The 24,788-nt window shown below is 38.2% G+C and overlaps 1 protein-coding gene across 1 annotated transcript; it reads left to right on the top strand.

Annotated features, from left to right (window-relative positions):
* Positions 1 to 20,540: 20,540 nt before the first annotated feature.
* On the top strand, positions 20,541 to 21,359 carry LOC140877896 (3-isopropylmalate dehydrogenase, chloroplastic-like). Its single transcript, XM_073281499.1, has 3 exons — positions 20,541 to 20,546; positions 20,751 to 21,071; positions 21,162 to 21,359. The coding sequence occupies exons 1-3, from the start codon at positions 20,541 to 20,543 to the stop codon at positions 21,357 to 21,359; spliced, it is 525 nt and encodes a 174-aa protein (XP_073137600.1).
* The last annotated feature ends 3,429 nt before the right edge of the window (positions 21,360 to 24,788 follow it).

Here is a 24,788-nt window from a genome sequence, read left to right as displayed (position 1 = left end):
GTACGCTAACCAAAATCTACTGGTTCTTGTAGGCACTATCAGTGATACCTAGGGAATCATGGGGCGATGTTGCTAGGCGCTTTACCATGATTCGTTGGGCAAGTCGGAAATCGTTGTTCCGAGTCACAAGGAGTTGTGAGCCCACGGCTAGCTGTATCCCTGAACCATTGAGGGTCACACAGTGTAATGGAGTTTTAATCCCCGTTGAGATAGTTAAATTTAAAGAGTTAAATTTAATGAATAAAGAAGTTGGACTTCTTAAATAAGAGTAAGGGAGTAGGATTTCCTAAAATGACATAGGGATGTATATTTTTGGAAAACACTGAATTCGGATTCAGGAAAATTTATCTTGACTTTAAAATGTGCAGAAATGGTTTCTGTGCACATTGGTAAAATCGGTTTATCAATCGGAGTCACGATGAATTTTATATTAATTTCTGAACGTGCGGGCTTTGCTTGTCGGGCCTCAACTTATGACTAATGGGCCCTAAGGTGTTAGTGGCCTGCATTATAAATAAGTTATTGCAGTACAGAAATTACACACAACTGGTCATAATTGAGACAGGATTTTTCGAAAAACCCTAGCCTCCCCTCTCAATTCGGCCGCCCCCCTCCCTTCTCTGCGTGAGAAATTCCGGTCTGTGATTTTGAATTGCAGTCCAAAATAGCGAATCAAATTCGTTTATTCTCTTCGTAGAAAACTTCTGATAGATTTTCTAGTGCAATCTATCAGAGGGATTAAACCTCTATTCGTGGACCTGATTGAAGGAAAGCTTGTTCATCAGTTCCAGGGAGATACAAGAAGCGCAGAGAAATCTGTGTGGTGTCCAATAATCTCGCTTCGAGATTGAAGGTAAAATTTAATAATAGTTATTTAATTTTACACACACAAATAATTTAATCGTTAAACGGTTGATACCCACACTATGGAATTGTTCCATAATAAAATTTTTAAACTTCCGCTGCACCGGGTATCAATCGTGATTGATCTGAGAGCCGAGTTTTCCAACAATAATCCCACATATTAGCAGGTATATAGCTCGAATCATAAGCTGGAAATCATAAAAAACACAATCGATAGTCGTTCGTCTATTCGGTTTTGAAAATAAACGATACAACACCTCAAGAACATGATCATATGCAAACGTATTGATTTCTGCCATATCTTGATTCTCAAAACATGCCGAAAGAAATAAAAACTTACAATAGATCTAAGCCCTCGTCTCAAGGATTCCAGAACACTTTTCGAAATCGAAATCGAATAACCGGAGCAAAAGTTACGGCGATTTGAAAATCAAACTTTGAAATGAAAGCAAATATCTCGACTTCTCTGTTCTAAATTCTCTAAATTTTCTGAATGTATTTGTGGAATTACACGTTGCAAGCTGAGTATTACATTTAAAATCAGATAACTTCAGCCAATATTGCAATTTAGTCCATACAAATTTCAAAAATTGCAATTCAGTCCTCGGCCCTTATTTTAATTCAATTTCAATCCAAAATAATTTAAGAACATTAGAATTTAAATCGAAACTCTAAATATTCTCAAATTAAATATACTCGGATTAAAATTAAATATTCTCTTATTAAACTAAGTAATCCTGGATTAAATTAAATCATCTCGGGCCTTACATTTCTCCCCTACTAAGACATGAATTCGTCCTCGAATTCATAAGCAGTCAAGATATGAAGTCTGAATACTCATAAGAATAAATAATAACATAAAACTGAATAAGAACTCACATCAGTGGAATAGATAAGGAAATCTCTGTCTCATGTCATCTTCAACTTCTCATGTCGCTTCTTCAACTCCATGTCGACTCCATTGAATCTTTACCAATGGAATGGTCTTCTTTCGGAGTTGATTTTCTTTCCGATCAAGTATCTGAATCGGCTGTTCAAAGTAGCTAAGAGTTTCATCCAACTCAGCTTCATCAGGTTGCAAGATATGAGATTCATCAGGTTCATACTTCCTCAGCATCGAAACATGAAAGACATCATGAATACCAGACAAAGATGGCAGCAATGCAAGTCGATAAGCTAGATCGCCTATCTTCTCCAGAATTTCATACGGCCCAATAAATCGTGAAGACAACTTTACTCGCTTGCCAAATCTGACAGTACCCCTGAAAGGTGAAATTTTCAAGAATACTCTATCTCCCTGTTCAATAGATAACTATCCTCGTCGAATATTCGCATATCTGGCTTGTCTATGCTGCGCTGTTCTCATTCTCTGCTGTATCAACTTCACCTTCTCAGTCATCTGTTTGATCATATCCGGTCCCAACTCAGGCACCTCTGACACATCATCCCAATACAATGGCGATTGACACTTTTTTCCATATAACGCTTCGAATGGAGCCATCTCTATACTCTTCTGATAACTGTTATTGTAAGAAAATTCCACAAGTGATATTGAATCTTGTCATGTAGTACCAAAATCAAGTACCACAGCTCTAAGAATGTCCTCAAGAGTCTGAATAGTTCGTTCAGATTGTCCGTCAGTTTGAAGATGATAAGCAGTATTCAAATGTAAGAGCGTACCTAGAGATTCCTGTAGGCTATGCCAAAAGTGCGAAGTAAATCTAGGATCTTGATCAGATACAATCGACTTTGGCACACCATGCAGTCTTACCACTTCTCGAATATAGAGATCTGCCATTTGATCATGACGATAAGTCATTCGGTAGGGAATAAAACACGCAGATTTCGTCAACCTATCAATGATCACCCAAACAGCATCGCATCCTCGGGATGATCGTGGCAATTTTGTCACAAAGTTCATGGAAATGTGGTCTCATTTCCATTCAAGAATAGATAAACTCTGCAACAAGTCACCTGGTTTCTTCCTCTCAGCCTTCACCTATTGGCAATTCAGACATTTTAATACAAATTCAGTCACATCAGACTTAATTTGTTTCCACCAGTACTGATTCTTCAAATCATTGTACATTTTCCTGCCTCCAGGGTGAATGCTGAATCTACTGCTATGAGCTTCTTTCAGTATTTGTTGTTTCAAATCAACCACATCTGGAACAACAATTCGGTTATTCACATACAATACATCATCATCACTAACCTTATACTCAGACATATGTCCTGATCTTATCATTTCAATCGGCCTCTGAACATTCAAATCAGATTTTTGTGCTTCTTTGATTCGAATCAACCGTTCTGGCTCAGCACGGATAGCATATACTCTCATCGGTCTCCTCTGTCTCAAATATATATCCAGAAATACAACAATCTTCAATCAAATTAGATACACCTATAGTATACAAGGATAAACATACCTTCCTACTTAGGGCATCTGCTGCTGCATTTGACTTCCCTGGATAATATTTGATTTCACAATCGAAGTCTTTCAATAAATCTAGCCATCTTCTTTGTCGCATATTCGGTTCAGATTGTGAAAACAGATACTTAAAACTCTTGTGATCAGAAAAGATTTCGAATTTCTCTCCATATAAATAATGTCTCCAAATCTTCAATGCAAAGACGATCGCTGCCAATTCAAGATCATGAATTGGATATCTAACTTCATGTGGTTTCAGTTGTCGTGAGGCATACGCAACAACATGCCCTCTCTGCATCAAAATACATCCCAAACCTTGGTGAGAAGCATCGCAATATGCAATAAAATCACCAGTACCTGAAGGGATCGTCAAGACTGGAGCTGTAGTCAATCTTTTTTTCAACTCAAGAAAACTAGTTTCACATGCTTCAGACCAAAAAAAACGGTGCATTCTTCTGTGTAAGCTGTGTAATAGGCTTTGCAATAGACGAGAAGTCTCGGATAAATCGACGATAATATCATACCAAGCCCATGAAACTTCTGATTTCTGTCACAGATGTCGGTCTCTGCCAACCGATCACAACTTCAAATTTACTCGGATCAACTGAAATACCATCTCCTGAAATGATATGACCCAGAAATACCATATGTTTCAACCAAAACTCGCATTTGGATAACTTAGCATACAGTTTCTCCTCTCTCAACGTCTTCAAAACTGTTCTCAAGTGGTCAGCATGATCACACAAGTTCTTAGAGTATATCAAAATATCGTCAATAATTAATATGATCGCGAAATCATCTAAATACTTTTGAAATACTCTATTCATCAATCCCATAAATACTGCTGGTGCATTTGTTAGACCAAAAGGAATGACTATAAATTCGTAATGGCCATACCTGGTTCTGAATGCAGTCTTAGGGATATTTTCCTCTCCTACTCTCAGTTGATGATAGCCAGATCGTAAATCAATCTTCGACTATACTGATGAACCCTGCAATTGATCAAATAATTCATCGATATGAGGTAAAGGATAACGATTCTTTACCGTTGCCTTGTTCAATTGCCGGTAGTCAATACATAATCTCATCGATCCGTCTTTCTTTCTAACAAACAAAACCGGAGTGCCCCATGGGGAAACACTTGGTCCGATATAACCTTTGGCTAATAGATCTTCAAGCTGCTCTTTCAGTTCTTTCAATTCAATTGGTGTCATACGGTAAGGTGCTTTCGATATGGGTTGTGTACCTGACATCAATTCAATACTGAAATCTACCTCTCGAAATGGAGGCAAACCCAGAATCTCGTTAGAGAAAACATCAGCGAATTCACTAACCACTGGCAAGTCAGCCAATTTTGGGCTAGTTTTCATCGTATTAACTGCATAAATAAGGAATCCTTCTGCCCCTTTCTATAACAAGTCAGTTATAGAAAGAACAAATATCAAAGGAATTCTGGCTCGTGATCCCTTACCATAGAATTTCCATTCGTCAGTCATGTCTGGTCTGAATTTCACAATCTTCTGAAAACAATCAACTGTAGCTCTGTACTTAATTAATATATCGATACCGATAATACAATCAAAGTCAGATAAACCAAGCACAAGACAGTCTAGCTCAATCTCATGACCCTCAAACTGCAATGTAGAATTTCGTACAGACTTCACTGATATAATACCTCTTTCCAAAGGAGATGAAATAAACACTGCAGTAGCTAGGGGTTCAACAGGCAATTCACGTAATGCAACAAATTGCTAGAAAATAAGCGTATATGATGCACCAGTATCAAATAATACATAGGCAGGATAACTAGAAATGAAACAGTTACCTGCAATTACATCATCTGGTGCAGCTTGTGCTTGCTCTTCAGTCAATGCAAACACTCTAGCCTGTTGCCTCTGTTGCTGGCTCCCAGCTTGACTTCCTCTAGTACGGCTCTGTGATGACGGCTGAGGTTGGAATGAATGCACTGAGGATGCTTGACTCTCTGGCTGTGTCACTGATCGAGACGATCCAGCACTCTGAGCACTTCCAGAACCTCGCTGTGGGCATACTCTCGCCAAATGTCCCAGTTGTTGGCAAATGTGACAGGTGCCAAACACTCCTCTGCACTGCTCATTGGTGTGACGTCCTCCACATTTAGTACAGTAGACATCAGAAGTATCGGATTTCTGTCCACCTCTAAACTGTCTAGATCCACTCGAACTAGAAGAGCTACTCCTTGGACGTTTAAACTGTTTACTTTTACCTTTGAAGAAATTATTCTTGCCACTGCTACTACCTCCTACATCAAATCGGGGTGGCGGTGGAATCTGTGGCTGCTCTTGTGTTTGTTTCATCGGCTGTGGCACGAACTGTGCTCCTTGTTGCCTCAGTATCCCTGCTTCAGCTCCCTTTGCACGATTCAGAGCATCGGCAAAGTTATTTGGTCGTCCCGAATTTACAAGAGTGAACACATATGGATTCAAGCCATTTGTAATTTGATCGGCTTGAGCTTCATCACTGATAGCAATATGTGGAGCAAAGTTCAATAGGCTAGTGAACTTTGCAACATATTCTTCAATATTCATCGGTCCCTGTTGCAAACTTGCAAACTCCGCTCCCTTGTCCTTACGATAAGAAACAGGAAAGAATCGCTGATAGAAAGCAGTTTTAAATACAGACCATGTGATAACTGTACCTTGATGTTCATATGCCCTCTTCGTCGCTATCCACCAACTCTTTGCAAGTCCGTGTAGTTGATGAATCACCAGTCTCACACACCGATCATATGTATAGTCGAGGGATTCAAATAACTACTCAATATCCTCCAGCCAATTCTCACAATCCACAGCATTCTCAGTTCCTTGTAACTTTGATGGTTTGAAGGATTGAAATCGTTTAAGCAGTTTTTCCATCGGATTGGCATCACCACTCATCATATCAACAGAAGTACTGCTCTGTCCTACTTCAGGTGTTGTTACTTGTAAGCCCCGGGATTAATTAGAAATTAATCTGAATTTAATTTAATTTTAATCCGCGTATATTTAATTTGGGAATATTTAGAGTTTTGATTTAAATTCTAATATTCTTAAATTATCTAGGATTGAAATTAGATTAAAATAAGGGCCGAGGACCAAATTGCAATTATTGAAGAGTTGAGGGACTAAAGTGCAATTTTGGTTGGAAGTTATCTGATTTAATTATAATTATCAGCATGATACGTGTAATTTTGGTAGAGAATTCAGAAAATAAGAACAGAGTCTCGTTCCATTCCTTTTCCTTTGAAACTTTGAGATTCAAAGTCTCGTAACTTTTGAACCGGTTGTCCGATTTCGATTTCGTAAATTTTTCTGGAATTCTTACGACGAGGGCTTCGATCTCGTGTAAGTTTTATGTTATGTTATTTGGATTTCAAAATCAGTATGGACAGATATCAGATGTTGAGTTTTCGATTATGTTTATCGACGTTTATGCGATTCTATGTCAAAACCGGTTTGAGAAGTTTGTATTGAATGCATCTAAACATGATTTCCAGCTTATGGTTGTTGATTATAGCTATTGAGATGAGGATTTGAATGATTTATCAGCTGGTTATTGACTTGAATACATGTATGAGTTGGTTAGAAGTTAGAAATGGTTTCGGGATTACGTCGGTTACCGATTTTGAATCGCTACGCCGTCGATTCGAGTTTTTGGATCATTTTGATAGCCTATATCATAGTTGAAGTTGTTATCTTGATGAGGTGAATGTTATAGCATTTTTATTCTTCAATTTCAGTTGAGTTTGAAGGCTAAACGACACAAGACGCCGACTTAAACTAACGAAGAAAGAGTTGAGGTTTGAAATGAGTTTGATTGACGATCGATTAATGGTTTTGATTCGTTTTTGAAATGATAATCTTGAATGAAGTTTGATATGAGTATTTTGGTTGTTATATTTCAGATTGAAGAGTTCAGAACCGAAATAAACGAAGGTATAATGACGACATCGCGAAGTAGGGACTTTGAAACTCAAGAACGACTAATCTTGAGTTGGCCCGCAAAAACCACATACTTGTTTATGTTTTTGAATTGATTGTGATGTTGTCGATCCATCTCAGGTAGTGGATCTTTATATTCGAGTTGATATGATGCTATATTGAATTGATTCTATGCCAAGGTTGTTGTTAACCTTATTTGCGAGTCGGTTACGAACTCGTTAGATGGATATCCATGTCAAGATCAGTTATGAATCTTGATGGCCTCGAAGTTACGTGAATCAATTCGTATTTGAAGCGTTTATGTACTCTATTTGTTGAGTCGAGTTTTAAATAGAGTCGATATGATTTATTTAACACTTTCTATATGTTGGTTATACTGAGAATTGTATCTCACCGGAGTTTATCCGGCTGTTGTCTTGTTTTGTATGTGTGCATGACAATAGATGGGGCAGGAGCTAGTCATCGACGTCATTGACAGCTGGGAGAGAGTCTAGCACGTGAGGACTCGGGTTGTAGATGTATTTAGAAGCATGGTAGAACACTTAACATGATATGTTGGAAGAACTTTGAAACAAGTTGTGTAATCTTATGTTTTGAGTAGTTTGTGATCTAGTTGAAGTTGTAAAAGCTAGTTTATTATGCTCAAGACTTGATTTATGAGTATATGTATGTTTATAGAAGTTATATCTCTTTGATTGATGTTGTATTGTGCCAAGATGCAAGCCTTGACAACAAAACTTTTCTGCTGAATTTCTGGAAAATGTGCCGTGCTCGATCCGCAGAAGTTGGCGGATCTAGCCAGCCCTGATTTTTCCAAAACAGAGAAGCTGAAAAATGTCCTGTGCTTGATCCGCAGAAGTTGGCGGATCTAGCCAGCCCTGATTTTTTCCAAAACAGAGAAGCTGAAAAATGTGCCATGCTCGATCCGCAGAAGTTGGCGGATCTAGCCAGGTACTGTTCACAAAAAAAAAAAATTTGAATTATTCTTTTTGAGTATTTGTTTTATATATGATTAATTGGTTTTAATCATTAATTGCCCTAAGATGAGATTAGCAACCCGAGATCCCCACAACAGGTGGTATTAGAGCATAAGTTTCTTGGACTGAGATTAGATGAGCGGGGTAGATCGAGTCTTCTATTCTGATTTATTTATTGCTTTCATAATTATATGGTATATGATTGATTGATTACAGATATTAAATTGTCACATGATGCTGTGATAATTTGCGAAGTATATGCTATACAATGGTTTGAATTACATGCTATCTGGTTATTTGATTGAAGTACTAGCATGTATTATGAGTATGAATCGAAACTCGATCTTTTATGAAGGCAATGTGGACTGAAACAGACTTGTTGTAATTGAGATTGAATTGTACACTAATCTGTTTGATTATCAGATATGCCTCCCCGACCAGCACCGAGAGTTAGACAGACGTTGGCTACAAATCAGCCTGAACAGACAAATACTGCACAAGTCCCAGTGACAGTGTCTGAACATGGACAGGGTAGTACGTCTACTGATGAGTTCAGTGATGCTAATCCGATGGAGAAACTTCTGAAACGATTCCAGTCATTCCAACCACCGAAGTTGCAAGGAACAGAGAATGCTGTGGAGTGTGAGAACTGGCTGGAAGATATTGAGCAGTTATTCGAGTCTATTGATTATTCAGATGATCGTCGTGTGAGACTGATTATTCATCAACTGCATGGCCTTGCCAAGAGTTGGTGGATAGCGACGAAGAAAGCATTGGAAAACCAAGGTACTGTTATTACCTGGTCTGTATTTCGAACTGATTTCTATCAGCGTTTCTTTCCTGTGTCTTATCGCAAGGATAAAGGAGCAGAGTTTGCAAGTCTGCAACAGGGGCAGTTGAATATCGAAGAATATGTTGCAAAATTCACTAGCCTGTTGAAGTTTGCTCCACATATCGCTGTTAGTGATGAAGCTCAAGCCGATCAATTCATCAATGGCTTGAATCCTGATGTGTTTACACTTGTGAATTCGGGAAGACCGAATACCTTTGCTGATGCTCTGAATCGAGCAAAGGGTGCAGAATCAGGGATACTGAAACAACGAGGAGCACAGTTTGTGCCACAGCCAGTGAGACAGTCCCAAGAGCAGCCACATATTCCACCGCCACCTCAATTTGAAGCTGGAGGTAGCAGTAGTGGAAAGAAGAACTTCTTCAAGGGCAAGAGTAAACAGTTCAAGAGATCTGGTGGTAGTAGCTCTTCGAGTTTAGGTAGTTCCCGACAGTCTAGGGCTGGACAGAAGTCTGATGTGTATTGCACCAAGTGTGGTGGTCGCCATACCAATGAACAATGCCGAGGTGTATTTGGAAGCTGCCACATTTGCAACAAGATGGGAAATTTTGCAAGAGTGTGTCCACAACGAGGATCTGAGGTTGCACAAGGTACCGGATCATCGAGACTGGTGGGTCAATCTACATCTGCTGTTCACTATTTTCAACCACAACCTGCAGCAATGGGTAGAGGAGGAGGTCAGTCAGTGAATCAACCTCCAAGGCAACAAGCAAGAGTGTTTGCATTGACTGAAGAGCAAGCACAAGCAGCACCAGACGATGTGATTGCAGGTAACTGTTCTCTTTATGGTTATCCTGCCTATGTCTTATTTGATACGGGTGCGTCGCATACCTTCATCTCTGAGCAATTTGTTACATTGTATTCATTGCCTATTGAGTCATTAGATACTGTAGTGTCTATATCTTCACCGTTGGGAAAAGGTATAGTATCAGTGAAGTCTGTTAAAAATTGTGTACTACAGTACGAAGGTAATGAAGTTGAGCTTGATTGTATCGTTCTTGGTTTATATGATTTTGATTGCATAATCGGTATCGATATGCTAACCAAGTACAGAGCAACAATGGACTGTTTTCAGAAGATTGTGAAGTTCAGACCTGATATGACTGATGAGTGGAAATTCTATGGTAAGGGATCACGAGCCAGAATTCCTTTGATATCTGTTCTTTCTATGACTGACTTGTTACAGAAAGGAGCAGAAGGATTTCTTATATATGCAGTCGATATACTGAAGACTAGTCCGACATTGACTGATATACCCGTGGTGAGCGAGTTTGCAGATGTATTCCCTGACGAGATTCCAGGATTGCCACCGTACAGAGAGGTAGATTTCGGTATTGAATTGATGCTAGGTACACAACCGATATCGAAAGCACCGTACCGAATGACACCAATTGAATTGAAAGAACTGAAGGACCAACTTAAAGATTTGTTGGCCAAAGGATATATCATACCGAGTGTATCCCCATGGGGTGCTCCGGTATTGTTTGTTAGAAAGAAGGACGGATCGATGAGGCTATGTATTGACTACCGGCAATTGAACAAAGCAACGGTAAAGAATCGCTATCCTTTACCTCGTATCGATGATTTATTTGATCAATTGCAGGGTTCGTCGGTATATTCAAAGATTGATCTACGATCCGGATATCATCAATTGAGGGTTAGAGACGAGGACATTCCTAAGACTGCGTTTAGAACCAGGTATGGCCATTATGAATTTATAGTCATGCCTTTTGGTCTAACGAATGCACCAACAGTTTTTATGGGATTGATGAATAGAGTATTTCAAAGATATCTAGACGACTTTGTGATTATATTTATTGATGATATATTGATATACTCTAAGAATCTGTGTGAACATGCTGATCATCTCCGAACTGTATTGAGAATATTAAGAGAAGAGAAATTGTATGCCAAGTTATCCAAATGTGAGTTTTGGTTGCAGCGAGTTGTTTTTCTTGGACATGTAATTTTAGAAGATGGCATTTCAGTGGATCCGAGTAAGGTTGAAGCTGTGATTAGTTGGCAGAGACCGACATCTGTGCCAGAAATTTGAAGTTTTATGGGCTTAGCTGGTTATTACCGTCGATTCATTCGAGATTTTTCATCAATAGCGAATCCTATTACACAGCTTACACAGAAGAATGCACCATTTGTTTGGTCTGAGGCTTGTGAAAGGAGTTTTATCGAGCTAAAGAAGAGATTGACTACAACGCCTATTCTAATAATCCCTACAGGTACTGGTGATTTTGTTGTTTATTGTGATGCTTCTCACCAGGGTTTGGGATGTATTTTGATGCAGAAAGGACATGTTGTCGCTTATGCTTCTCGACAACTGAAACCACATGAAGTCAGGTATCCGATTCATGATCTTGAATTGGCTGCAATCGTTTTTGCATTGAAGATTTGGAGACATTACTTATACGGCGAGAAGTTTGAAATCTTTTCTGATCACAAAAGTTTGAAGTATCTGTTCTCACAGTCTGAATTGAACATTAGACAACGACGATGGCTTGATTTATTGAAGGATTTTGATTGGGAAATCAAATATTATCTGGGAAAATCTAACGCAGCAGCAGATGCCCTGAGTAGAAAAGTATGTGCTCTATCTTTATCTACTGTAGGTGTATCTAATTTGATTGAGAATTGTTGTATTTTTGGGTATGTATTTGAGACAGATAGAAGGCCTATGAGAGTGTATGCAATCAGTGCTGAGCCAGAGTTATTGATTCATATCAAAGAAGCACAGAAATCTGATCAGAATGTGCAGAAATCGATTGAAATGATCCGATCAGAACATCATTCTGAGTACAAGGTTAGTGATGATGATATCTTTTATGTGAATAACCGAATAGTTGTTCCCAATATTGCAGACTTGAGACAGAATATTTTAAAAGAAGCCCATTGCAGTCGCTATAGTGTTCACCCTAGAGGCAGAAAGATGTACAACGACTTGAAGAGACAGTACTGGTGGAAACAAATGAAGTCTGATGTGACGGAATTTGTGTCAAAATGTTTGAATTGCCAACAGGTGAAGGTTGAAAGAAAGAAACCGGGTGGCTTATTACAGAGTTTATCGATTCCTGAATGGAAATGGGATCACATTTCCTTGGACTTTGTAACGAAGTTGCCACGATCATCTCGAGGATGCGATGCGGTTTGGGTGATCATCGACAGATTGACGAAATCTGCGTGCTTTATTCCCTACCGAATGACTTATCATCATGATCAAATGGCGGATCTCTATATTCGAGAAGTGGTAAGACTACACGGTGTGCCAAAGTCGATTGTATCTGACCGAGATCCGAGGTTTACTTCGCACTTTTGGCATAGCCTACAGAAAGCTCTAGGTACGCGTTTACATTTGAGTACCGCTTATCATCCTCAAACTGACGGTCAATCCAACGAACTATTCAGACGCTTGAGGATATGCTTAGAGCTGTAGTACTTGATTTTGGTGTTACATGGCAAAATTCTATACCACTTGTGGAATTTTCTTATAACAATAGTTATCAGACGAGTATAGAGATGGCACCATTCGAAGCATTATATGGGAAGAAGTGTCGATCGCCTTTGTATTGGGATGATGTGTCTGAGGTACCTGAGTTAGGGCCAGATACGATCAGACAGATGACTGAGAAAGTGAAATTGATATAGCAGAGAATGAGAACAGCACAGCATAGATAGACGAGATATGCAAATGTACGACGACGGCCGTTATCTTTTGATCAGGGAGATAGAGTGTTTCTGAAGATTTCACCATTCAGGGGCACAGTTCGATTTGGCAAACGAGGAAAATTATCTCCGAGGTATATTGAGCCGTATGAGATTCTCGAGAAGATAGGCAATCTAGCTTATCGACTCGCTCTTCCTATGTCTTTATCTGGAATACATGATGTATTTCATGTATCGATGTTGAGGAAGTATATATCTGATGCGTCTCATGTGATTCGATCTGATGAAGCTGAGTTGGATGATACTCTTTGCTATTTCGAACGACCTATTCAGATTCTTGATAGGAAGACGAAGCAACTCCGAACGAAGACCATTCCATTGGTGAAGATTCAATGGAGTAGACACGGAGTTGAAGAGGCGACGTGGGAAGTCGAAGAAGATATGAAGCAACGATTTCCTTATCTATTTCACTGATGTGAGTTCTTATTCAGTTTTCAGTTATTCTTTATTCTTATGAGCATGCGGACTGCATATCTATACTGTTTATGAATTCGAGGACGAACTCATGTCTTAGTGGGGGAGAAATGTAAGGCCCGAGATTAATTAGAAATTAATCCGAATTTAATTTAATTTTAATTCGCGTATATTTAATTTGGGAATATTTAGAGTTTTGATTTAAATTCTAATATTCTTAAATTATCTAGGATTGAAATTGGATTAAAATAAGGGTCGAGGACCAAATTGCAATTATTGAAGAGTTGAGGGACTAAAGTGCAATTTTGGTTGGAAGTTATCTGATTTAATTATAATTATCAGCATGATACGTGTAATGTTGGTAGAGAATTCAGAAAATAAGAACAGAGTCTCGTTCCATTCCTTTTTCTTTGAAACTTTGAGATTCAAAGTCTCGTAACTTTTGAACCGGTTGTCCGATTTTGATTCCGTAAATTGTTCTGGAATCCTTACGACGAGGGCTTCGATCTCGTGTAAGTTTTATGTTATGTTATTTGGATTTCAAAATCAGTATGGACAGATATCAGATGTTGAGTTTTCGATTATGTTTATCGACGTTTATGCGATTCTATGTCGAAATCGGTTTGAGAAGTTTGTATTGAATGCATCTAAACATGATTTCCAGCTTATGGTTGTTGATTATAGCTATTGAGATGAGGATTTGAATGATTTATCAGCTGGTTATTGACTTGAATACATGTATGAGTTGGTTAGAAGTTAGAAATGGTTTCGGGATTACGTCGGTTACCGATTTTGAATCGCTACGCCGTCGATTCAAGTTTTTGGATCGTTTTGATAGCCTCTGAGCTTAAGTTGTTATCTTGATGAGGTGAATGTTATAGCATTTTTATTCTTCAATTTCAGTTGAGTTTGAAGGCTAAACGACACAAGACGCCGACTTAAACTAACGAAGAAAGAGTTGAGGTTTGAAATGAGTTTGATTGACGATCGATTAATGGTTTTGATTCGTTTCTAAAATGATAATCTTGAATGAAGTTTGATATGAGTATTTTGGTTGTTATATTTCAGATTGAAGAGTTCAGAACCGAAATAAACGAAGGTATAATGACGACATCGCGAAGTAGGGACTTTGAAACTCAAGAACGACTAATCTTGAGTTGGCCCGCAATAACCACATATTTGTTTATGTTTTTGAATTGATTGTGATGTTGTCGATCCATCTCAGGTAGTGGATCTTTATATTCGAGTTGATATGATGCTATATTGAATTGATTCTATGCCAAGGTTGCTGTTAACCTTATTTGCGAGTCGGTTACGAACTCGTTAGATGGATATCCATGTCAAGATCAGTTATGAATCTTGATGGCCTCGAAGTTACGTGAATCAATTCGTATTTGAAGCGTTTATGTACTCTATTTGTTGAGTCGAGTTTTAAATAGAGTCGATATGATTTATTTAACGCTTTCTATATGTTGGTTATACTGAGAATTGTATCTCACCGGAGTTTATCCGGCTGTTGGCTTGTTTTGTATGTGTGCATGACAACATATGGGGCAGGAGCTAGTCATCGACGTCATTGACAGCTGGGAGAGAGTCTAGCACGTGAGGACTCAGGTTGTAGATGTATTTAGAAGCATGGTAGAACACTTAACATGATATGTTGGAAGAACTTTGAAACAAGTTGTGTAATCTTATGTTTTGAGTAGTTTGTGATCTAGTTGAAGTTGTAAAAGCTAGTTTATTATGCTCAAGACTTGATTTATGAGTATATGTATGTTTATAGAAGTTATATCATGTTAGTATCTTTGATTGATGTTGTATTGTGCCAAGATGCAAGCCTTGACAGCAAAAACGTTTCTGCTGAATTTCTGGAAAATGTGCCGTGCTCGATCCGCAGAAGTTGGCGGATCTAGCCAGCCCTGATTTTTCCAAAACAGAGAAGCTGAAAAATGTGCCGTGCTCGATCCGCAGAAGTTGGCGGATCTAGCCAGCCCTGATTTTTTCCAAAACAGAGAAGCTGAAAAATGTGCCGTGCTCGATCCGCAGAAGTTGGCGGATCTAGCCAGGTACTATTCACAAAAAAAAAAAATTTGAATTATTCTTTTTGAGTATTTGTTTTATATATGATTAATTGGTTTTAATCATTAATTGCCCTAAGATGAGATTAGCAACCCGAGGTCCCCACAACAGGTGGTATCAGAGCATAAGTTTCTTGGACTGAAATTAGATGATCGGGGTAGATCGAGTCTTCTATTCTGATTTATTTATTGCTTTCATAATTATATGGTATATGATTGATTGATTACAGATATTAAATTTTCACATGATGATGTGATAATTTGCGAAGTATATGCTATACAATGGTTTGAATTACATGCTATCTGGTTATTTGATTGAAGTACTAGCATGTATTATGAGTATGAATCGAAACTCGATCTTTTATGAAGGCAATGTGGACTGAAACAGACTTGTTGTAATTGAGATTCAATTGTACACTAATCTGTTTGATTATCAGATATGCCTCCCCGACCAGCACCGAGAGTTAGACAGACGTTGGATACAAATCAGCCTGAACAGACAAATGCTGCACAAGTCCCAGTGACAATGTCTGAACATGGACAGGGTAGTACGTCTACTGATGAGTTCAGTGATGCTAATCCGATGGAAAAACTTCTGAAACGATTCCAGTCATTCCAACCACCAAAGTTGCAAGGAACAGAGAATGCTGTGGAGTGTGAGAACTGGCTGGAAGATATTGAGCAGTTATTCGAGTCTATTGATTATTCAGATGATCGTCGTGTGAGACTGATTATTCATCAACTGCATGGCCTTGCCAAGAGTTGGTGGATAGCGACGAAGAAAGCATTGGAAAACCAAGGTACTGTTATTACCTGGTCTGTATTTCAAACTGCTTTCTATCAGCGTTTCTTTCCTATGTCTTATCGCAAGGATAAAGGAGCAGAGTTTGCAAGTCTGCAACAGGGGCAGTTGAATATCGAAGAATATGTTTCAAAATTCACTAGCCTGTTGAAGTTTGCTCCACATATCGCTGTTAGTGATGAAGCTCAAGCCGATCAATTCATCAATGGCTTGAATCCTGATGTGTTTACACTTGTGAATTCGGGAAGACCGAATACCTTTGCTGATGCTCTGAATCGAGCAAAGGGTGCAGAATCAGGGATACTGAAACAACGAGGAGCACAGTTTGTGCCACAGCCAGTGAGACAGTCCCAAGAGCAGCCACAGATTCCACCGCCACCTCGTTTTGAAGCTGGAGGTAGCAGTAGTGGAAAGAAGAACTTCTTCAAGGGCAAGAGTAAACAGTTCAAGAGATCTGGTGGTAGTAGCTCTTCGAGTTTAGGTAGTTCCCGACAGTCTAGGGCTGGACAGAAGTCTGATGTGTATTGCACCAAGTGTGGTGGTCGCCATACCAATGAACAATGCCGATGTGTATTTGGAAGCTGCCACATTTGCAACAAGATGGGAAATTTTGCAAGAGTGTGTCCACAACGAGGATCTGAGGGTGCACAAGGTACCGGATCATCGAGACCGGTGGGTCAATCTACATCTGTTGTTCACTCTTTTCAACCACAGCCTACATCAACGGGTAGAGGAGGAGGTCAGTCAGTGAATCAACCTCCAAGGCAACAAGCAAGAGTGTTTGCATTGACTGAAGAGCAAGCACAAGCAGCACCAGACGATGTGATTGCAGGTAACTGTTCTCTTTATGGTTATCCTGCCTATGTATTATTTGATACGGGTGCGTCGCATACCTTCATCTCTGAGCAATTTGTTACATTGTATTCATTGCCTATTGAGTCATTAGATACTGTAGTGTCTATATCTTCACCGTTGGGAAAAAGGTATAGTATCAGTGAAGTCTGTTAAAAATTGTGTACTACAGTACGAAGGTAATGAAGTTGAGCTTGATTGTATCGTTCTTGGTTTATCTGATTTTGATTGCATAATCGGTATCGATATGCTAACCAAGTACAGAGCAACAGTGGACTGTTTTCAGAAGATATTGAAGTTCAGACCTGATATGACTGATGAGTGGAAATTCTATGGTAAGGGATCATGAGCCAGAATTCCTTTGATATATGTTCTTTCTATGACTGACTTGTTACAGAAAGGAGCAGAAGGATTTCTTATATATGCAGTCGATATACTGAAGACTAGTCCGACATTGACTGATATACCGGTGGTGAGCGAGTTTGCAGATGTATTCCCTGATGAGATTCCAGGATTGCCACCGTACAGAGAGGTAGATTTTGGTATTGAATTGATGCCAGGTACACAACCGATATCGAAAGCACCGTACCGAATGGCACCAATTGAATTGAAAGAACTGAAGGACCAACTTAAAGATTTGTTGGCCAAAGGATATATCAGACCGAGTGTATCCCCATGGGGTGCTCCGGTATTGTTTGTTAGAAAGAAGGATGGATCGATGAGGCTATGTATTGACTACCGGCAATTGAACAAAGCAACGGTAAAGAATCGCTATCCTTTACCTCGTATCGATGATTTATTTGATCAATTGCAGGGTTCGTCGGTATATTCAAAGATTGATCTACGATCCGGATATCATCAATTGAGGGTTAGAGACGAGGACATTCCTAAGACTGCGTTTAGAACCAGGTATGGCCATTATGAATTTATAGTCATGCCTTTTGGTCTAACGAATGCACCAGCAATTTTTATGGGATTGATGAATAGAGTATTTCAAAGATATCTAGACGACTTTGTGATTATCTTTATTGATGATATATTGATATACTCTAAGAATCTGTGTGAACATGCTGATCATCTCCGAACTATATTGAGAATATTAAGAGAAGAGAACTTGTATGCCAAGTTATCCAAATGTGAGTTTTGGTTGCAGCGAGTTGTTTTTCTTGGACATGTAATTTTAGAAGATGGAATTTCAGTGGATCCGAGTAAGGTTGAAGCTGTGATTAGTTGGCAGAGACCGACATCTGTGCCAGAAATTCGAAGTTTTATGGGCTTAGCTGGTTATTACCGTCGATTCATTCGAGATTTTTCATCAATAGAGAATCCTATTACACAGCTTACACAGAAGAATGCACCATTTGTTTGGTCTGAGGCTTGTGAAAGGAGTTTTATCGAGCTAAAGAAGAGATTGACTACAACGCCTATTCTAATAATCCCTACAGGTACTGGTGATTTTGTTGTTTATTGTGATGCTTCTCACCAGGGTTTGGGATGTATTTTGATGCAGAAAGGACATGTTGTCGCTTATGCTTCTCGACAACTGAAACCACATGAAGTCAGGTATCCGATTCATGATCTTGAATTGGCTGCAATCGTTTTTGCATTGAAGATTTGGAGACATTACTTATACGGCGAGAAGTTTGAAATCTTTTCTGATCACAAAAGTTTGAAGTATCTGTTCTCACAGTCTGAATTGAACATGAGACAACGACGATGGCTTGATTTATTGAAGGATTTTGATTGGGAAATCAAATATTATCCGGGAAAATCTAACGCAGCAGCAGATGCCCTGAGTAGAAAAGTATGTGCTCTATCTTTATCTACTGTAGGTGTATCTAATTTGATTGAGGATTGTTGTATTTTTGGGTATGTATTTGAGACAGATAGAAGGCCTATGAGAGTGTATGCAATCAGTGCTGAGCCAGATTTATTGATTCATATCAAAGAAGCACAGAAATCTGATCAGAATGTGGAGAAATCGATTGAAATGATCCGATCAGGACATCATTCTGAGTACAAGGTTAGTGATGATGATATCTTGTATGTGAATAAACGAATAGTTGTTCCCAATATTGCAGACTTGAGACAAAATATTTTAAAAGAAGCTCATTGCAGTCGCTATAGTGTTCACCCTGGAGGCAGAAAGATGTACAACGACTTGAAGAGACAGTACTGGTGGAAACAAATGAAGTCTGATGTGACGGAATTTGTGTCAAAATGTTTGAATTGCCAACAGGTGAAGGTTGAAAGAAAGAAACCGGGTGGCTTATTACAGAGTTTATCGATTCCTGAATGGAAATGGGATCACATTTCCATGGACTTTGTAAAGAAGTTGCCACGATCATCTCGAGGATGCGATGCGGTTTCACTACAACAAAAATGCACAAACACAACACTTAAAAAACATCGCTTTTAGTGAAAAGTGTTGTCTTTTTTAAAAAGACAACGCTTTTAATGAAAAGCGTTGTCGTTATATATTTTTTATTCATCAAAGACAACGCTTTTTTTAAAAAGCGTTGTCTATTAGCATTTTTTTTAGGTCAAAGACAACGCTTTTAAAAGTGTTGTCTATGACCGTTTTTTTTAGTATGTATAACAACACTTTTTAATAAGGGTTGTAGAAGAACTATTATTTTTATTTAAAATAAAACTTAAAATAAATGTTATTACACCTCCTTAACAAAATATACCCAAAATCCCCAAACCCCTTCTCTCGATCACCTTCTCCGATCCCTTTCTCCTTCTTCTCTCTTTCAAAATCTGTTTTCCCATGTCGATTTTTGCTGGTCTTTCTCGATTCATCAGACTATTTTTCAAGTGAGCTCGAGAAGCCCATCTTAAGATAAGAAAAATCATTCTCTCTCGTGTACCAAGACCCAACCCTAGCCACCCATTTCTTGTCGTGCTTCGCTGCCATGGGCATCGGAAATCTGTTATTGGAGCTAGAATTCGGTTAGAGCTCATCCTAAGCTTTGTTTTGATGCCAATATGGCAAGAAATCGTGACCTGAAGCTTCGAAGTCGTCGCTTCTGTTAGACCATACTTGTGCGAGTTGTTGTTATTCGTTCTTCAGGTGTGATTGCTTCGATAGTTGCGGCAAATACAGAGTGAGTTTCATATATTAGTGAACGCTTTTAGTGATTTGTTTCTGGTTTTTCTGAATTTTTGATTTTTTGAATATACAGACCCGTGTCCTCTCATACGTACACTCATTTTGTTGCTTGATTTCTGGTGAAATGTTGCTCTATGAATAATTTCTATTAGAAATTAGAATTTATATCGAAGTAACGTGAGGATATTCAAGACTCATGCTGTGAATAGAGCCAGAGAGATGAGTGCTATAGTGGTTTTTTATTATCTTGAATTTTGTGTTCTTGAATGCCATGGAGATCTGGCCATCATACTCATTTTCTTTTATCCATAATTTGATTTCTTGATCTCTGAATTTCTAATTGTTCCAGTTGTAAGATTATGCTTGCTTACCTAGTGAAAGCTGGACTTCTTTGCTAGCACTCTGCACGAAAAATGAATTTCTGTGTTTTCTTGTTGACGACTTACAAAACCATGTGAGATGTGAAATGGAGGTTCAAACTCTTTCCATCTACTCATCATCTATGTTTTCTCGTTTTCTAGTTTTCACTCCTTATGGCCTTGGGTATGTTATTTGTTTCATAGCGAATTTGCGATAATTTACAGTCTCGTGGCAATTGAATTTTTTTTGTAGTATTCATCTCTTATATATTCATCTCTTATATAATTTATTCTACTAAACATCCGATTAAATTCAGGTATTTAAAGTTGCCGGTGTTCCAATTGAATGGGAAGAACACTTTGTGGGGAAGGACATAGATGCAAGAACTCAGAGTTTCCTGACATGGGAAAGTCTTGAATCTGTGAGAAATAATAAAGTTGGTTTAAAAGGACCTATGGCCACACCCGTTGGAAAAGGTCACCGGTCTCTTAATCTTACCTTGAGAAAAAAGCTTAATCTATATGCCAATGTGAGACCTTGTTACAGCCTACCTGGATACAAGACTAAGTATGATGATGTAGATCTCATAACTATTCGTGAAAACACAGAAGGAGAATACAGTGGACTTGAACACCAAGTAAGCTACACATAGACCATAGTGCATGCATAATATTCAAAAGAGTGCTTATGTTCTGACATTGATCCTACTCTTTTTAATTCAATGTAGGTGGTGAGGGGTGTTGTTGAAAGTCTTAAGATCATTACACGCCAAGGAAGTTTGAGAGTTGCAGAGTATGCTTTTCACTATGCCCAGACCCACGGACGTAAGAGAGTATCAGCAATACACAAAGCCAACATCATGCAGAAAACTGATGGTCTTTTCCTTAAGGTCTGCCTTCATACATATGCAGAAAACTTAGTATAGCATTGAATTTATTAATTCAAGGTAGTTAGTAAACTTTAGAATTGCGAGTTCTATGGAAAAATGGAGATCCCCTTAAATGGGCCCATGTCCTTCAATTTGTGCTGCTATAAGAAAGATCCATGAGCACCGGCGAAGACGAGCATTTTTTCTTGGATTTAGCCAGTCGCCGATTGAGTTTATTAACACACTTATCGATTCTCAAAATAGGGATATTAAGCTTGTTACCGGTGAAGCAAGTCGCAATGCGGAAAAAGAGCGTGGATCTGATTTCTACGGCCAACCTTGGTATGTGAATTTTAGATTTGTGTTCTTGTTAATTGCTCTAATTCTATAACTCATTGCTTTGTGTTTCTTGCATCTGACAAATGATCAAAGGAACTTGTTTGGTTTCCACTGCTGTGACTTAGCATGATCTACCTGAATTAATTTGCAACTTTTGAGAGGGTTGAAGATGCTGTTATTCGATACTTGAACCGAAAGCCACCAGCAGCAGACGTCCCCGCAAACACTTGAACTGGGATGAATTTGACTCCAAGGACGGCTAGAAACTAGTATGCATCTGGTAGCTAATTGGCTTGTTGGGTCTTAGTACGAGTGATCTTTTGACAAAAAGGTTCTGCGGACTTGAAAGTTGCTTGCATCTATCAATAAGTGCTCGAATAATCCACAGTAATTTTAATGCTGCTGAAAACACGACATGGTGTAGATGTAATCTGGAATGAGATACGACACGCGAGATAAGTTTTACAAAATGGCGATGTGATGCCTACTCGACCTCGAGCTGTAATCTGCTGAGATGCATGGATAAGTTGAAAATACGGCACACATGTTACTGTTTTTTCGTTGTTAAATATATATTTAGGTTCAATATGCCAACTGGGTACCTTGTCTTAAAATAATTCGCATTACATCAACTAATTTATCATTAATTCTTAAACAATTCAATTGAAATATGGTATTTGTTAGAGAACTTCTATTGACAACTGTTGTTGTTTTAGCGTGGTTAACTGTTTGAGCTTCATGGTGTTTCTTGATGATTTTATTTCGAATAATCTTTTATTAGAAGCATGTGAGACTTGATTTTGTTCCATGGTAGTAGCTTGAATATCCAGTAAATTATTAACTTATTTGTGATGAATTTATCTTTTTATGAACCTGGACCATTCAAAGTGAATTCTCTTAAACTGAGTTTTCCAAATGGCTGAGAAGGAATGAGTAAACATAAATGTGACTTCTTTTTGGAATTTTTCAATCTGACTTATCACTTTAACTGTTGATTCTTTTTCTTTATGATGTCCACTCATTTATATCCATGATTTTCTGAATGAATTCTTGTCTCAAAACCATATTCTTTCTCTGCAGAAAAATCATATTTATACATCAGGAGCTTCAGGTACTAATGTTGCTGTAATCAGAGGAGCTCTTCGTGCTAAAAAACCAGAGCTGCTCACTGTCATATTGCTGCAGAATTTGAAAAAGCAACCCCCAGAAAGTCAAGATTTACTGAATCTGCATTTTCTTAGGTAAGAATTGAGGATTGATTGTCATTGGTTGTCCAGGCAATCATCAGTTTTTATTTTTCAGCTATAATTGTGACTGAATCTGCATTTATTTATTGGAGTGAATCTTGTATGTTTCTCTTGTTTATCTATGCTCTGCACTGTGGGAGAAACAGTTTATGATTTCTAACTGTGCTAGGGTGTCGAACTGTAATCGGAAGAAATATAGTTTCATGCTAGGCCCTTTAATATCTTAAAATGCTAAATTGGAAAGGAAACCTGAAATTATCAAAACCACAAGGTTTGCTGTAGCTAAAGTTTCATATACATTTCTGTTTAAAATATATGTTCCCACTATGCAAAATATCAATCTACTGCTCTAAGATGCCTTCATATGTCTCAGATTCTTCACCCTTTCATGAGTTTATGTGCCTAGAAAGATGGTCTAGGAAAACTTGTACAACAGATGATAATGATGCAATGATTTATGGATTTCCAGGTACAAAATGTGATAGAAAAATCACACAATGATCATCTTCTATTGATAGAGGCCAGCAGGTATGCTTGTTTTGCTTTTGAGGAAGCACGCTTAATTTCCCATTGTCCTGTTTCTTATTTCCATATGGAGATTAAAATTTAAAGGAGCATCATTAGAAATCAATTTTGATGATTAACTTAATGTCGTGGGTTTGATTCAAATTGGTTTAAATTATGATTTCTTTTCCATTAACATATAATTTTTTTTTGTTTGCATGGGTTGACATTAACTTTTTAATTTTGGTTTTGTAATGCACTAACTTCATTTTTCAGATTTTATCATGTCTATTTTTCTTTAAATGTCATATGCGGATATGCGCATCATATTTTCCACTGGTTACGTAGTTGAGTTTCTTACAATGTGGGTAAAACTTTGGTTTCTTTATTTATTCATAAACTATTAATTTAGATTTTTGCATGAAAACTTTGGTTTCCATTTTACTTTTCTTCTTTGATGTTTGATTTATTGTGACATTCATAACCATGAATTTGAAATGTTATTCTTGTTTGCTGCTATTGTTCAGCACATTTCCAGTCCTCCAAATGGATTTAGCATTCTGAGAGTTGGTATGATCGCCGACTCCGGTTTGAGGCAGAAAGCATAGCGCAAATGGCCGAGATGAACATGAAGAATTCGATTATTTGTTATATTTGAATGATTTATAATATTGAAATATTGTATATTATATTTAATTTTCAAAAAATTTGAATATTGAGTGATAATATTGAAAATTTGTGAATTATATTTTTTTTTGTTTTTTATTTGAGAAAAGACAACACTTTTTAAACGTTGTCGTAGGTGGAAAAAGCGTTGTCGTTACTAAAAAAGACAACGCTTAAAAAGCTTTTGAACTACGACAACGCTTTTTTGTGACAAAGACAACGCGGAAAAAGCGTTATCGTTTTTAGATACGACAACGCTTTAAAAAGCGCTGTCTTTTTCAAAAACGACAACGCTTTTTCCGCGTTGTCTTTGAGCGTGGTCTTTTACAACACTGGCTACGACAACGCTTTTTTGGGGACATTAACAACACGGAAAAAGCGTTGTCTTTGGCCGTTTTTCTTGTAGTGTTTGGGTGATCATCGACAGATTGACGAAATCTGCGTGCTTTATTCCCTACCGAATGACTTATCGTCATGATCAAATGGCGGATCTCTATATTCGAGAAGTGGTAAGACTACACGGTGTGCCAAAGTCGATTGTATCTGACCGATATCCGAGGTTTACTTCGCACTTTTGGCATAGCCTACAGAAAGCTCTAGGTACGCGTTTATATTTGAGTACCGCTTATCATCCTCAAACTGACGGTCAATCCGAACGAACTATTCAGACGCTTGAGGATATGCTTAGAGCTGTAGTACTTGATTTTGGTGTTACATGGCAAAATTCTAT

Source organism: Henckelia pumila, chromosome 2, assembly GCF_033568475.1.
Source record: "Henckelia pumila isolate YLH828 chromosome 2, ASM3356847v2, whole genome shotgun sequence".
In the NCBI taxonomy this organism is placed as follows: Eukaryota; Viridiplantae; Streptophyta; class Magnoliopsida; order Lamiales; family Gesneriaceae; genus Henckelia; species Henckelia pumila.
Note: the sequence above shows the minus strand (reverse complement) of the source record. Positions and strands in the feature narration are given on the sequence as shown.